This window comes from Lagenorhynchus albirostris, chromosome 12, assembly GCF_949774975.1.
Source record: "Lagenorhynchus albirostris chromosome 12, mLagAlb1.1, whole genome shotgun sequence".
Lineage (NCBI taxonomy): Eukaryota > Metazoa > Chordata > Mammalia > Artiodactyla > Delphinidae > Lagenorhynchus > Lagenorhynchus albirostris.
The window spans coordinates 49,967,625-49,984,415 of NC_083106.1; the positions used below are offsets into that span (position 1 = coordinate 49,967,625).

Consider the following 16,791-nt stretch of genomic DNA (forward strand, 5'->3'; position numbering starts at 1 on the left):
TGGATAAAAAAGATATAGAAACTGTAGCATCGAAGATGGACAATGGCAGTGCTGGACCTGAGAGCCTAAGAAAGCCCTTTGGCTGCGTCCTTAACCTTGATGTTTGTGTGGCCTAAGGTCCCCTTCCTCCCATCCCTTCTATCCTCATCCATCCATCCAGTAGGGGGACCTGTGTCATAGGTCAGCGAGGGTGACTGGATACAAAGAAAAATGAAACCTCTGAATGTGTATTCTTTTTACTGGCAGTAAAACTCCTGAGCTGTCAGCAAACTGTGGGGAGGGGCACCTGACAGCCCTACTTGTTTTGCTGGTACCACTCAGAATGAACTGGCTGGGAGCCAGGTTACTGCGCACCACGTAAATGAAAGCCATTGTCCCCCACCGCCCCTGTTATTGCTATGCCGTAGCCCTGGGCACTGACCTGCTCTGCCCACTTCCCCTTTCCTCAGTGAGCCTTCAGCCTGGCACCCAGCTCTGAGATGAGGCCTGCTTAGCACCAGTGAAGCTCCCCACATTCAAACCAACAACGTTCTGTGTGGAGATGAGTGAATCAAAGTTAAAATCCAACCCATCAGCATCCATGAGTTCGCTACGGATAATGGACTCCATGTCACATTCCAAGCTCCCATTGAACATGTCCAGGTCCAAGTCGCTGGGGAACTTCTCGTGGCCCATGACGGGAAGGTGTGCACTAGCTGAGTACAAGGAGGAGCCTGAGAGAGAGTCCGAGAGGGTTTGCATAGACTGGCTGACAGGAGACTGCTGCTGGTGTTTGGCTGACCCGAGGCTGCTGGAATCGCTCAAGCCCATGTTGCTGACGGAACTTGACAAGGCACGGCTGCCACCGAGAGCGCCCTGGGTTTGGTGCTGGTGGTGGAGCAAGTTCTGATTGACCAAACTCCCCTGGTTAGGCTGGGCGGCAAAGGACATCATTGGATCGCTGCGAAGCATCACGCTCCGGCGGGAGTTCTGGGCGGACACAGCGGTGCTGGCCTGAGACATCAAGGGGTCCGACTGGGTCATCATGACATCGCTGTGGCTGAGTGAGTCCGACGTGAGCAGGTCCTGGAGTGTCTGGTTGCCGTAGTGCGACATGGAAGAGAAGGTGGCTGGCTTGTTCTCTTGGATGGTCTGCATGGGAGACTGACGCAGGGAGTTCAGAGACGAGGGGCCAAACACCGTGCTGCTGAAGGAGCTGGTGGGGGAGCCCAGGCCGGAGCCCTTGGTGGTGTATGGGAAGCTGGAGCTGCGCTGCATGAGCCCTCCGGGGGGCGATGGCTGGGACGCAGGGAGCGCGATGTTGTCCAGCAGGTCGTCCATGAGGTTGTCGGCCAGCCCGTCGTTCAGATTCATGGTGCCCGCCATGTCGGTCAGCCGGGGCAGCTCCACGGTGCACGGCTTGCTGACGGAGGGGGACAGGCTGGCCGAGCTGCTGTAGAGCATGGGGGAGAGTGGCGCGTCATCATCCTGAACGTCGTCCAACTCCGTGCTAGCCAGGATAGGGGACAGGCGGCCACTGACCGTGCTGGCATTGGAATTGGTGCGTGAGCGGAAGTCGGTCCACGCATCCAGCTCATCACTGCTGCGAGACGTGGGGCTGCCGGGCCACTTGGAGAGCTGGGAGGGACTGTCGTCTGCTGACTCGGTGGCGGTCTGCAGGGCTGCCTTCTTCTTGGCCGCACGGCCCCGGCTCTTGGTGTACTTGTTGCTGTTGTCCATGGAGACGGCCCGCCGCCGGGGCGCCTTCCCGCTCTTCCCCCCGTCGGGGTTGATGATCCACCATGAGCTCTTGCCGGTCCCCTCATTCTGAACCCGCATGAACCGGCTGTGCAGCGACAGGTTGTGCCGGATGGAGTTCTGCAGAGAGAGAAGGGACAATGCAGATAAGCCAGAATGGTCCAAACTGAGCACTCAGAAGAAACAGTTACTAACCAGACTCATTTTTTAAAGCAACCTCAGAGGCTAAGGAAAAAAAAAAAAAGGCTTTGCATGACCCTCCTTGGCTTGGTATTAAATGACAGTATTGAAAATGGCAAGCTCCGTATTTAGAGGGTGGGAGACAGTTTCATCTCCAGGAAATGCTGGGGATGTAGGAGCTCACTGGCATTGTTCTTCTTAAATTCCCAAGTTTTATTGTCCTTTCTGTAATTGTACTTCCTATACTGAAGTTCACACTTATAATGTATTACCACACCATTTCTCCCTGCACTTTGCAATAAACCTCCCTGGCTCTCTAAGGATAATTAATCACTTAGGGGGCTATTTTATTCTATTTTGGTCCCCTCCTCCTCTAGTACAGAGGCAGCATCTACCTTTTCTTAACCACTTCTATGAACCCAGAACTGGTGTGAATTGTTACCGATCCTTTCTACGACTCCATCTCCTCCTGCCACAATTTCACACCTGCCTCACAAGCATAAGAAAAAAATGGCAAAGTAGGATTTGCTGAGTCGACAGAAGTAGGCAAGTTTCCCATTCAAAAAAATTCCAAATAATTTATACAGACACTCCCTCCTCAAGGCAATGTGGTCCGAGCACACTTCCTTCCTTCCGAAGAGTATAGAAAGAGGAGGTGGGGGAGAGTAACTTTACAGTGAAGAAACCTGACATCTCAGCCAGGTGATCAACATCAACATCAACAGGGCAAAGTCAGGTTGATAACAGGCACTCGCTATAATGTGGTGAAAACAGCACCTTCCTCAGTGGTCTTCCTTCCAAAACCCATCACGCCAGTCTAATCATGAGAAAAACTGCAGACAAATCCCAGATAAGGAACATTTTAAAATGCCTGTCCAGTAGGTCCACAGGGAGCCTAAGGAAGCATGATGACTACATATAATGTGGTATCCTGGATGGGATGCTGGAACAGAAAACGGATATTAGGCAAAAGCTAAGGAAATCGGAATAAAGCACACATCTTAGTTAATAATAATAACGTATCGACATTGGTTTATTAGTTGTGACAAATGTACCAAACTAAGATTGGATGTTAACAACAGGGGAGACTTGACGTGGATACCCAACATCAAGAACTCTCTGTACTAGGTTTGTAACTTTTCTGTAAATCTAAAACAATTCTATACTGAAAGGTTTATTTAAAAAAAGAAAAGAAAAAGGGCAAAATACCCTCGAAAACCTCACAACTGCACCCATCTTGCAAGAATCCTCCTGGCTTGGTAGACAAGCCCAGTTAACAGGGATGACCCAGATCCAGTCCTATCTCTGCCACCGACCAACCATGTGACCTGAGCAAATCGTTTAATCTGTCTGCAACAACTTCAGTTCTTCTTCACTACAGCCATAACATCCAGACCGTCCCTCCCTGACAGGGATGACATAAGGATGATATATGATAATATACTTCAGGAGCCAGTCACGCTACCAAGTCAGGGTACTCTTACTGCTATTATAAAGCACAGGGTCATCGCCTGGGGAGGGCTCATTCTAATCTGAAAATGCCTCATGTGCAGTAAAAGAGAGGAGTTGATGGTATCTGCCACACCTGGAATAGCACCTGCAGGCCAGATGAGTTTTTATTTGCAAGTTAAAAAGACAGAAGATATTGCCTGCTGCTGTCTATTAAATACAAACCATTCTAAAAGCTACCGTAGTTTAAAAAAAAAATTGGCAATCACCAACTGTATTTATGTAGAAGATACAAACACATGTGTTCTACCAGAATGTTTTTAAAACATAGAAAGTGAGCAGGATTTCACCATACGTAAATAACCCAAAATACTCAGAGTGTTTCCCGTGTACAGGTTCCCATGCAAGGATGCCCAGCAGCTCTGGCTGGGCAATGAGCATCAGCAACCATGGGTCATAATTCGGCATTTCTACGACAGCCACAAAGACGCATTTGAGAGAAGAAAACAGGCAACGTGCTGAGTATCTGGTGAGACAAATGTTGCCCATGAGACTATATATCCTGCTTCCCTTTTACTCTTATGGTTTTTAAAAGAATAATGGCATCTCTATGAATGGTTCAGAAATCACATTTCTTTAAAAAGTAAAACACCTTCTCAATAAAGATATGAAGCATGCTCTTAAAACTCACTCTGCAGGGTTCAACAAGCAGGCAAGTGCGAGGTGGTTCTATTACTGAGTACTCAGACAACTAGCTATATTAACTAAAAACTTAAACTCAAGCTTGTCATTGAAAAAACAGGGTGGTCCTGAAGCTCTGTGGGGGCAATGTAGACGCTAGCCGAATTACCCCTCCCCTGGCCAGCCCCCTTTGCTCTAGATTTTGGAAAGAGTTCATACCAACACCCAGAATTAACAATGACCAATCGTAAGTACCCAGTTATCCACCCCCCCTTTAAAAAGCATCTGGAGATTTTTTTTTAATGCATTTTTAGTCTCACAATTCCAAACCAAGTAAGAAAGAAAATGAAACACTTTAGAGACCTCCAAAATGTTCTCTATGGATTTTCTAATGGTCATCTATTTCTACGACTCTAAACCCCAACAATGTATGTGTGTAATTTTATAAAATTACAAGCTACCGTTGGTTAGCAATTTGGAGAGAGAAATTAAGCTTCTGTAGGGGTTTGTGGTAAAGGGGCTGGAATACCCACAAGGGGACCAGAACCACAGCCTGTCAGGGCCCAGGTCCCTAATTGCAAGAGGGAAGAGTGAGAGCCTGCCTGACTACAGCACCATCAGTTACCGGGCCAGAGGTTTTAGATTCCTCGACTCTAATCCTCCTAGTAAACCTGCAAAGTTGGTGCCCTCATCATATATATGAAGGCTCAGACTGAGAGAAATTAAATAACTTACAGAAGGTCACACAGCTAGTGTCTATAAGAACCAAAACAAACTTGTTTTCCCAACTCCACTCCAATGCTTCCTCTGCAACCTTTCCCAGGTCTGTCACCAAATTAGACAGAAGTCATCGTGCTATCTGTGCTGACATCTAAAAAAAGAAACTTTTAAGAAAGAAGAAGGATACAAAGGCACTATGACTATAATTTTGTTTGTGAAATAGTTAAGGGTAATAATTTGGTAGGTCTTTCCTAAAAATGTTTTTAAAAGAAAGTCTTTAGAAGAGCAAGCCTGAAAGTAAAGGCTCATCCTATAGCCCGCATTTGTGTTTCTTTACTAAGGTGGCCATCGTAGCATTCATCCTAAAGAGAGGACAGTGGTTACCATACAAACCAATATAAACTACCCTTAGATTCTGAAACAAAACCCAACTTATTAAATGGGTGATTAGCTTCAGTGTCCAATCTTCGCTCAATTCTTGTTTTAGAGGTTACTCGTGGCAGAATACATCTCCCTAAGACATATTACCTACAACCCAACACTCCGACAGGTTTTTCCAGTTCCATTACTAAGACCACGCAAACAAAAACCTGTGTCACCACCATCCTCACAGTCCCCAGCCTTCCGTTTATAAAATCCATAATCTGAAGGGGACGGGGGGCATTGACAAAGGGCATTCAGTGTGGCCTCTCCGTCTATTTCTAGCTCAAATGCCCCTCACCCTAATATGGTCAGATACCAGAAATGTATTCTGCCTTTTTGCCTCATAGGTCACGATTCTAATTACGAGGTTCTCTAACTAAATTTCGGTGAAACAGGAGAAGGTGAATAAATGCCAGAGAAAATATCAGAACTACAACGTTTCCCCAGCACCTTCCCTGATAACGGAAGTTAATGGTGATATGATTTCTGTTAAGATTTCAAACCGCCCCTCCCTCACCTCAATCCCAGGAATGAAGACATGGAATTTATAAAACGAGACAAGCCAATTATAAAATCTTATGATCTGTAGTTTAAGTTCTCTAAAGACCTCTCCACTGGAGGCTCTAAATTAGTTTCCAATGTACTGTGTGCATTTTAAACTATAAAACTACCATCAAAAATATTCTATGGTTTTCCACTAATTCATCTGTCATACCAAATAGTCTAAGTTTGTAAGATGTAACATTAGTTTGGGGGTTGAGAGCTGACAGTAAAGGAGGAATGGTTTGATAGGACTAGAGTGATTTTTCTAATCACATCTACATACACATTTTGAAATACATTGTGAGGCAGACCATTGTTAATTGGCCGGGTGTGCTTTCCTTAAGGCTAAGGTGATAAGGTAAATATAACCAACCAAGACTCCCATTGCTAGAGCTCAGGCCATTCTGTCATCACATTTGGTTACTAAAGGAGTCAATAAATTACTCTAATCCCAACCCAAAACCCTGTAAATAGTTCTGGTTATTTAAATCCACTACTAAGAAATCCAGAGATTGATGAATTACAGCAAACCAAACATCTCTAGGAAGAAACTTTTGTCAGAGACAAATATGCCAGTTTTTTTCCAACTTGGGCCCAAAGATGTAGAAAACCCCGCAAGCAACTGTAACACAATGTCTCTGAAGAGAGAGCAGAGATAAAAATGAGACGAAGAGTATTCTTATGTCAATCTTCTCTTTAACAAAAAGATTTACACTGAAGCAAGGCCTGCACTGGGGCAGTAAACACTTTAGGTGTAATTAGTAACAGCTGTCAAACCTGTCCTGTGTGACTGCAGCTGCCATCAGTGGCCTAATCCTTCGAGGAGGGATGTGCAGGTACGCGAAGGAGGCCGCCTGATGGAACTCACATTTCACAGCTGGGCTGACTGCGGCCGTGCGGGTCAGAGCCTGGAGATCCCTTTGCTTGGCTCTCCTTGAAGAAATCAGCATAAAAGATGACTGTCTTCATCAGAATCCGGTAATTCTTTTTCTTGCTATAATGAAGACAGTCTCCTAATGCAAGATACCTTTATCCCTAATGCTAAAGTGCACAGTCACTACAGTTATGCCAACTGGTTGTGAAGACAGATGGACCCCAAACAGATTAGATTAGATTAAGTGTCAGAGGGAAGCTGCCTGAAATGAATAAGTATTCCACCAATATTTACAAAGTGGCTAATTCACACATGCAATTTAATGTGGCCAGTGGAGGGAGGCAGGCTTCAATGTCAGCCAGGTCGGAGCTGGAGTCGTGGCCCTGGCATGTGTCCTGTGACCCTGGGCAATTGACTTAACCTCAGTTGCCCCTTTCATAAAACGGGGATAAAACACCCTCTCTGTCTAACTCTAGGATCTTTGGGAAGATTAAATGAAAGTACGCATGCAAATTACTCATCGAGTGCCAAGCACAAAAGAGGCTCTCAACTGTCAGATCCCACGTACGGAAGCAGTGACATCACAAATGTTCACTTACTGTTTTCCGTACATCATATACTTGAAGCCAGAAGGGGAGAGGGTGGGCTCCTTCCAGGAAGAGATTTCAAACTCTTAAAAGTATTTCAAAGGTGCTGTGCCACTCAAGAGTAGCTGGTAATTTCCCAACTGTTGCTACCCTATGTCCGCTCCAGCCCCTTCCAACCCATGTTTACCTTGTAAAGACTGCCCACTAACCCAGACACCAGCTGCATGTGCTTCCCCTGGAACACAGAGAGGGTTTTGTCTGGAAGCAACATGTGGTATCTATTTATCTTTCTCAGCAACAGGCAACAAGGAATCCACTGACTTTAAAAATAAAAAGGGAGTTGTGTAATTTAACTCTTAAAGGCCTCCACCTTTCCCTCTCTCTCGCTCTTTTTGCTGTCTCAAAATGAATTATGGTTGTCAACTCCCAAGCCAGACCCATTGCTTCCCACCAAGCAGACTGCAGGCATTGCCCTGGTCCTCACGAGGGATTTCAGTGGGGACGATCTATAAGGCACTGCTTTTAAATCCAGGACTCATCTACCTTGCACACAGGACCAGCATTTCAAGTAGGTCTCCTTGCTTTGACTTGTTGGCACCGACAGTTCAAAATGAGGCTGCCAAAGGCCTGAATCCTAATATATGCAACTGCTGAACAGGAGATGATAAAGGTCACGTGAAGAGCCCAGTGGAATCCGTGCGTCCTGGGGAGACCCAGGGGACCGTGTGCCACAGCAGAACAACACAGAGACACAGCTTCAGGAGAGGGCCTGGGAAGATGCCTCTGATTTATAACGACAGGCTCTTTCAAAGGCAGTTCTCTGGATGATGCCCTGATTTCTCTTACGCATCAGTTTTCTGTCCTGGCTGCCTCTTCGAATCACCTGGGGAGACTTTAAGTACCTCACTCATAGAGACTGGTGTGGGTAAGGTCTGGGGAGGTACATCTTTAAAGCTCCCCAGATTATTCTAATGTGCAATTAGAGCTGAGAATCACTGGAATTTCCCCCTTACATTTCTACCGGCTGAGACGCTAAGATAATGATTCCCAGTCTTCCCAGGTCTGGTGCACAGCAGATGTTCTTTAAGTCCAAGTTTCCACCATTCAGAAGATAAGGATGAGAATCGGGCTCACAGATTTAAGCTGTGTTTATATGTACAGAGTAAAATGGAGAGTTAGAGTAATTTATCAAATAACTGGGGTCCAGATATCTTTTTTCTTTAAAAAAAAAAAGGTAAGGGGAAGGGTCCTTGACCTTGCACTGCCTTGTAGATGGTCACCCATTCTGCTCTGTGCCACTTCTCTACCCAGCATGGATAGACATGGACAGAAAAGAGGGTAAGTGGACTTTCCAAAAGTAGGAACTGATGATATAGGCTGAAGAAGGAATGGGCTGGGACCATAATTGATCCCTGTAATTTTCAGAATCTTCCCCAAATTAGCATGAAACCTCACATAATCTCTTTTATAACAGACTGTCCTTCAAACAAAATGCCAAAAAGATAGACTGCATAAAAATAACCACTGAAAAAGCCATACCCCAATCCTGAGGTACTTATTAGCTTCCATTGTTAAGAATACTTAATTAAGTATTACTTAATGAACTTCCCTGAGAAGCAAAGTACACATGCAGATCGCCTCAGTAACAATCACACAGTTTCTCCTTCCTCGACTGTACAAAACACTACATCACCGCACTCACTGCAAAGACCCTGGGTGGGGTAGGGGGAGGGAATACTGCAAAGGGCCAGGTAGTGCCACCATCCGAGGGAGGAGTGTGCAGGGCTGGTCCTTCTTACTAGACATTAGACATTTAGCTGGCTTATCCTCTTCCTCTACACTTTATCTACTCCGGGACTAACTTGTTCGAAAGCAAGTATGCGAAGTATGATAGCATAAAACAGACTTGTGAGTTACTATTTCCGACTATATGGAATCCCAGCTTCCCTGTCTTCAGACAGAGAAGAAAACTTACACATTCACATACAGGATTGCATAATCAACCCTGATGTGTAAGACAAGGTCCAGGCTAGCTCCAGTCTTACTTTTGTCTAAAACACTAAAAGTTCAAACCATTAAGGGACTTATTTAAAAATACGACGTTCTAAAATAAATAGTGTCGGGAATTTGCCTGAAGGATTAAATTTCCAGCTGGAAACAAGATTTCTGTTACATTTGCTGACAACTATCCTCTACCTGCAGAGGTCTCCTTGGAAAACTCACATTTGTTTCACGTTTTCATGCAGTAAGCAGCAGGTTCTGGCCCCTCCTTTGGAGGAATAAAATAATAATAACCTGGTGATCAACAAAATGAACCCATTTCCTACCCAAGCCAAGATACGTGAAGCTTTCTTAGGGGAGGAAGGACTAGGCAGACAATTTTTTCTGTCCCCAATTGAAAAAGAAATCCTAGATGGGAAGAAAGTTCTCTTAAAGAGCTACCACACTATTACAGAGAGTTTTGTTGGGTTTTCCAGGGTGGGTTTGTTTTATTTTCATATTAACTTTTAAATTTTTTTCATTTAGCGATCTTTTCAAGCCCTTCCACAGCTGTTTCTGCTCTTGGAGGGCAAGAGGGAACATTCCATTCCTCCCAGCCAAACCTGCACTTCCGGCACACAGAGAACCCTGGCAGCCTTGCGCCCTCTGCCCACACCCACTCCCTGCAGCACCCTCCCCACCACCCGAACCCCCTGCTTCCAGACCCGTGTCCTCCTCCCCACCACCCGAGGAAGCAGCAACTAAGGGCATGTGCAATCAACAGAAAGACAGTCTCCAGAAAGCAGGTCAAAGCTGCAGCATTGGGCCACCCCTGCCCTCTTGCTCCAGGCTTGAACCCTGGTGTGACTGAATCCTTTCCCCTTCCCACAAGGAGCTCAGCAAACACACACCTTAAACTCCCCTTTAAGACCATGCAGGACTAGCCACACCAAATGGATGTGTCAAAGGGTTAAAACCATGAAGTTTCAGCACCTTCCTGAAACTGACTCTGCAAAGTAGAGCAAAGTGGAACAGAAATAGTTTTATTATTAACATACTTTTCACTTAGATTTAAAAAAAAAATAAAGCTGCAAGTTTTTCCAGTTTGAAACTGTATTGTGGGTGGAAATGGAGAGAATAAAAGGGCACTGGGAATACACATCCAGAATTCAGGAATACATTAGAGTCTAATCACTTTCATGGCATTATATAAGTGATCGTCAGGGCAGGAAGTTCAGTAAAAAGTTAATACTGTGGAAAATGGAGAGGGCTGTGAAACCCATCTAGTAACAAGCAGCCTTAACTTTACAGTGAAAGAAACGGAAGACCAAAGAGATACGAGGCATACCTAAATTCAATCAGCTAGGAGGTGACAGCCAAGCTGAGACAACTCAGATCTCCTGGCCTTGACATGTTATAGTAATACCATCCAGAAACACCATTAGTCCCAGTGTCTGGATTACCATGACAACTGAAGTGGTGAAGTGCAGGGAGCACGGAGGATGGTAAGATCTACCATCCACTCACCCACCCATCCACCCATCCACCCATCCACCCATCCACCCATCCAACTTCAGTCTGCCTTGCTTTACAACTTGAGGAATAGAAGTCTGTCACCTCTAACACATGCTGAACTCTTTACAACCAGACGCCATGTCTTCTTAGAGCTTTATCACCTAGCATGCGGCTGGCAGAGTAGGTGCTCAAAAATATTTCTCTAATCAATGAATTAATGGGAGGGGGCAGCAGCCACAAAACAGGCCCGAATTATACTTTAAAATGAAATGTTATAAAACATGACACCAGTGAATGATCCTCAACATGAAAAGATGGAAGTAAGCTTCCACTGTAAAATGTGAAAGAGCATCTAGGTTGTTCTAAAGTTGACAAGTCTCAGCCTTAGGTATTAACTTCAATTATACAACTGAATTTCCAAAACCAAGATGATACAGTCTAGTAAGTAGGCTTAAGGTTCTCTGTAATAATATTCTACAGATGGGCAGAAGGATGGTAAGTGGGCTACTCGGGGGAGCAAGGGCTCGACAGAATGGTCTCAGGTCTGTCCCGGGTGTAGAGATGACTCTCCATCTGTCTCAGGATGTTATGGAGGCCCCGTTACTTGGTAATGCGGTGGGCCCAGAGCGCTCAGAGGCATCCTTGAAACCACAGATAACACATCTGGTTCTAAGTCTCCTCCAAGCAGGCACAGGGGCAACAAGAGAAATCCAAAACAGAGTCTACTTCACCTGCAATCTGGAGGAACTTACTGTGTTTGGTGCCAACCAGAGCCAAAACCCTGTGCTTGACAAATCTAATCTCATTTTACTTTCATGGCACGCCTGTCAGGAGGAAACTGAGGGGCAAAACAGTAACTGTCTATAGGCGGTCGTGCCTGAAATCCAGCCCAAGGCTAACTCCTACAGCAAAGCTCTCACCACTGCACTGTGTGTCCCTCTAAAGTCACTGAAGTGCCCAAGGAGAGAGGCACCATTCACAAGTGACCAAGGAACATGAAGCTTTCAAGACTACCCAAACCAGCCACTGAATTAAGTGTTCCCAGCTCTAAGTTTCTGTACGTGGTCCCTAGGACTGTGAAAGGAGGGTAGGGGGGAAGGTGGGAAAAGCACTAGCTGTGAAACAAGCCTTGTTGGAACTGGATCATTTTTAGAAATGAGCCTTTCCTTCTCAGACACTCCCCAAAAGGGACACTATGGACATGTCCTACCTTGACCTGGGATCACTATTTTAGGGAACGACCGAACAAGATCACTGCCCGAAACTTTTGAGTGTCCAGGCCTTCCTCAGAGGCACATCTGGTGGCCTCTGTGCTCAGGGACCATCACCCCATAACTGAGTCAAGCCAGTTTACCTGGTTGTCCCTGGCAGGCCTATTCAAGCCCCCAGTAGCTGGTACCCTGCTACAGGTCCTGAAGCCAGAGACATCAGGCAAACGTCTGCTTTGGCCTGGACCTTGCTATTTCAAGGCTTAATGTGAAACAGGGACTCGGCTCTATACTATTTAAAACATGTAATTAGTTTATTATTGAGCCAGAAAAGATTAGCTTGCTTTCAAACTATGTGAATTTAAAAATACGATGCCTTTTGCCTGCCAACTGACAGCACAATCAGGTTACTTCTGTTTAGCCTCAATCAAAAACTCTGGTAGAAAACTGCTCTAAGGCTTCATATGCATGCTATTTTATTATTTGTCTTCTGGCATCAAATCCTGCAGAAACAGAAATCATTGAAAATGCAAGCACATTAAAAGGGTGGATGTGGAAGTGCTGAGTGGGTGAGTTAAACAGCTTGAGAGTTTGACATCTGAAATCCAGGAAAACTGCCTTTCTGTTCTTAGTTTACAATCCCTCCCTTCACATGGAATTCACTGGCTTTAGCGTCACACATACAAACACTGACTGTTTCCAGCTCTTCAGATGTTATGGTTCAGAAAAAATGGTTCTTTTTTGTCTTGTTATTTCAAGAGCAACGAATCTCTTTTTGGTAGCTCTGAAATATATGCCAGTGTGTGGGCACAGTCACACAGTTACACATGGGCCCACACCCTGGAAAGACTGGTAGGGGTGGAGGCATATTTTTCAGCTAGGGCAGGAAAAAGTAGGGGCTAGTATTTACAAAACAGACACGTGTATATGCATCTGGAAGCAGGCTGCCTTCCAAGTGTCAGTGTTCATTATTCTAATAGTCATCAAAAATCAAGGTGTTACTGGTGAAATAAGCAGAAAAAGAAAATAAATGCCACATAACAGAGTATTTCATGTTGGCTACTGCAAACACACCACTGACGGACTTTTTCTTTATGGGAATAAAGAGTACAACAGTCAATTCTGCAAAATGACTCCGGCCTACAGTACCCTCTTTCCGCTCCACACCCCAGGGAAATTCAGTTAACAAGGAGTCTAAGGAACTGCTCCCTCTACCTGAAAACCTCACCTGCATGTGCAGCATTTCACGGTACTGGTTTTGCAAGATTTCTTCTTGTTTAAAACCACATGATGCAAAAGTGACTGATGACCAATATAATGATGTTGCTAAATGCTGAGTGAATCAACCATTTATTCCAGGACACTCCTGGGTGCCAATTACATGCACAGATGAGCACCAGCCAGCTTGAAATTCCACATGAAATGATCAAAGAAAGGAGAGGACATTTCCACTCACCAAAGAGCCAGGAATTCATTCCAGTTTTCTGAAGTAAACATTGATTGAGCCATTCGTATTTTAATTTATCATCTAGGATGCATTTTAATTTATAATCTAGGATGTTCTCAAATGTGCAAGTTAATATTAGCACTGTTCCCCAAATTATGATGAAGTGGGTTCAGTATGCATGGGATAAATCTCAGTGTTTCTAAAAACCACGACAAGAATGCAGTATGTTAATACTACTATGTACCAGGCTATAATCTTCTTCACGTACACTGCTAGGTAAGCTTGAAAGCACTTAAGAAACTGGAAGCACCAGCATCAGTGGTGATATTAATCTATCACCCAAAGGGCAGGAGGGATAATATTCATTGGCAAGGACAGTCACACAGGAGACTAAGAGTCTGTAAGACACGAGACTCTAAGTGTGTGGTGGAGAGTCGGGGGGGGTGAGCCCATGCCTCACCCAGCAGGTGTCAGAGTGCTCCAGGGCTCCTGGTTCCCCTACACTCACTGTCAGTGATTCCAAAGCCACTTCTGAGGATGCAGGACCCCTGGGCTCTACAACTTCCTCCCTGGTGGAGTCTGACTTGGCAGATTCTCTCCCCCAACTTCCTGGGGCTCATCATCTGGACTTCCTGAAGTTTCTAACTCTTCCCCCTTAGGTTGTTCATTTGCTAATAAGAAATGTGTGTGAGCTCATAGCACAACCAGGTGCTAGGTCTTTCCCTAAGACTTGACAAATCGTCGTACGTACGGGGCCCACTGAAACTAATCCCCTCACATCAAGACAAGGGAGGAAAAACACCCCAGGACAGATGTTGCTGAGCCATTCTTAGGTGCAAAGGTAGCTTCAAGTAACGCACTTCAGACTCTCTGCGGCATTACGTGGAATAATATCACCCAATATACCTGTTTCTCCAGGAACAAGTTCATTGGGTTCTTTCAAACAGCCATGACCTCAGCAGTCTTCCCAAGTGAAAGAGATAGCCAAGTCCTGACGTTAATTTGTGGATAGAACAGGAAATCACATTAAGCTTCTTATAAGGTTAACAAATTCAAGTTGGGAGACAATTCTACACCGGTCTCTGATGTATCTGCACATCTTGCAAGCAAAATACTAACAGCCTTTAGTGCTGGGTTATCTTTCAAGGATGTCTGCATTTGCATAGTAAACAGCCTTGAAAGACAGCGACAGCATCACCCTCCAGAGCAAAGGGGAGATATGCTGACTGCTCATTACAAGAGACTTAGGATCCCCAAACTCAGGGTTCCTCTCCCATTAACAGAACCCACGGCACGTGCATGCATCAACCTAGGCTCATCTGTGTCACTCATTCCCATGGGACACTCGGGAGCAAGGACGGACCTGGAAAATATGCTGCTCATGCTGCTTGCTGGGTCACCAGTGAGTAATAAATTCCTTTGCCTCCGACCCAAGAATCTCATGGCTAGTAGGGTCAAATCTCAGATCCTTCCAGTTCTTGACAGTCTACTGCTTTAGTTTATGAACTGCTGACACTTCCTTAACTGCACCAGATAAAACTGGGCGATTCATCTCTAGCTAACCTTCTTCTCTACCCCTACATGAATAAGAAAGAACACAAGGCAATGGGATGGAGGAAAATGAGGTCACAAGTACGAGGCAGAGGCACATGGCTCCAGCATTTTGAATGTTCTGACCTGGCTCTGCTGAGGACCCACAGCCTTTATGAAAGCAAACCACTAATAAAGGGAGAGGGGAAGGGGGAACGGAGAAGCTCCTGATACAGTCACTCTGCAGTGTTTTGTCTGCATCCGTCACCATCTTTTTCAGTGGTTGCTCAACGCTGCGGTTTGCTCGTAAGAGCAGAGCGGAGCGAGCCGCAGGTCTGGGTTTGTCGCTTCTGCCTTCCTCCTCTACCAAACACAAGAGCAAACCACATTTATGTCCTCCAGGGAACATGTGCCGAGTTTCTGCAGGGGCCCGATCTCCATCAGGGAGCCCTGGGCCATTCTCAGAGGGAAGAATTTCTCCCTCGTCCCCCTGACTTGCCTAGGGGCTGCCCCAAATCTAATCCTGATGGAAATGCTTTCAAGGTCTTTCTCCTTGCCCCAGTGACTGTTGTTGCCACCTGTCACGTAGGCAGAAGCCCAGGGTTCCCTCCTCCTTCCATGCTAGCTCTCCCACATGCATTTTCTTCATTCTTCAGACAGTATTTAGCAGCTTCAGACCTGTGGAAAGGAAGACGGACTAGGCAGTTCCCATGAACCAAGAGCAAGCACACGCACACACGTTTATACACTCCAAGTTTTCAAAAGAGAGTTAGTTTTCTAGCTTATTAACTATGAACCAGGAGCCTCTACTATGAAATATAAAAACCTTACAAGATTTCATGCTCTACAGTTTTCAACTACTGATTTAAGCCAGACGTGTTCTGGGACATACGAAATTGGTATTTTCTTTTCCCTTCCCTTTCCTCTTGGATAACCTACTTCCACTCTTGGCAAAAGGAGGCATATATTTACTATAGTGTCCACATGCACCTACACGTCCAGTGCCGGGTGGATTGTTGCCACCCGGCCAAATAACGTGCCCTTTGAGAAATACTTATCAGTTAGAGTGCTATAAAGTGGGCCGGCAGTTCTACTCTGCTCACACTGTGTAGTAGTTTGGCTACCAAACACAACAAGCTTTCTTTGGTTCTCTTTACATCAATCAGAAAATTAAGTTAATTTGCTCTGACGCTATCTGTGGACCTATGTGGAAAGAATGCGACATCCAGGAGTAAATTAGAGTCAACTCACTCCACTTGGGCAGCAGGTTCCCACACAGACACTCCAGATACTAACATTATACCGGGCCCCCAACCTGGGCTCCGGCAAGGGCTACACAAATAAGGAACTATTAGCAACAACTTGCAAGTAATCAATTTTTAGTGCTTTTCAGTCTAGAGTAGCTGCCCAAAGAATACGGCGAAAACCACCATTTTAAAAACACCAATTTAAGCTACAGTAAGGTATTCTTACCATAGGAAATAGGTTTTATTTTGTCTCTCTGCATCCATATAGGAGGTCTAAAAATATAAAAAAAAAATAACGGTTTAAGATTTAGATACCACTTGGACATTTAAAAAGTCCTATAGCTTTTCTGTCCTTCCTCCTTACAGCTCTCTCTTATGTGGCACTATGTTTGGTGATAATTATTAAAATATTTCTTGGGGGGAAAAGGTGCATAAAAATATGAAGAAGTTACATAAGCTTTTAATAGAAGAAAAACTGGGAAGCGTTAAATAGCAAAAGAAAGCACAACTACGTCCCTTTTTCTATCCTGACACATGGAAGACTGTCAATACATCTTCTTGAAAGGAAAAATGAACTCCCCCTTTATTTTCTCTTCTGAAGTAAACCATGCTGAGTGAGGTTAGCATCTGTAACACAATCCAGGAAGCCCAGCATTACAGAGGTAGAGAC

The 16,791-nt window shown here is 45.1% G+C and overlaps 1 protein-coding gene across 1 annotated transcript in view; it reads right to left on the reverse strand.

The window, feature by feature from the left end:
- Positions 1–220: 220 nt before the first annotated feature.
- The window catches only part of FOXO3 (forkhead box O3), a 96,850-nt gene continuing 80,279 nt past the window's right edge, over positions 221–16,791 (reverse strand). Inside the window, 2 exon segments of the mRNA XM_060167201.1 lie at positions 221–629; positions 631–1,857. Coding sequence (XP_060023184.1) covers positions 516–629; positions 631–1,857 — 1,341 coding nt within the window. The 3' untranslated portion in view covers positions 221–515.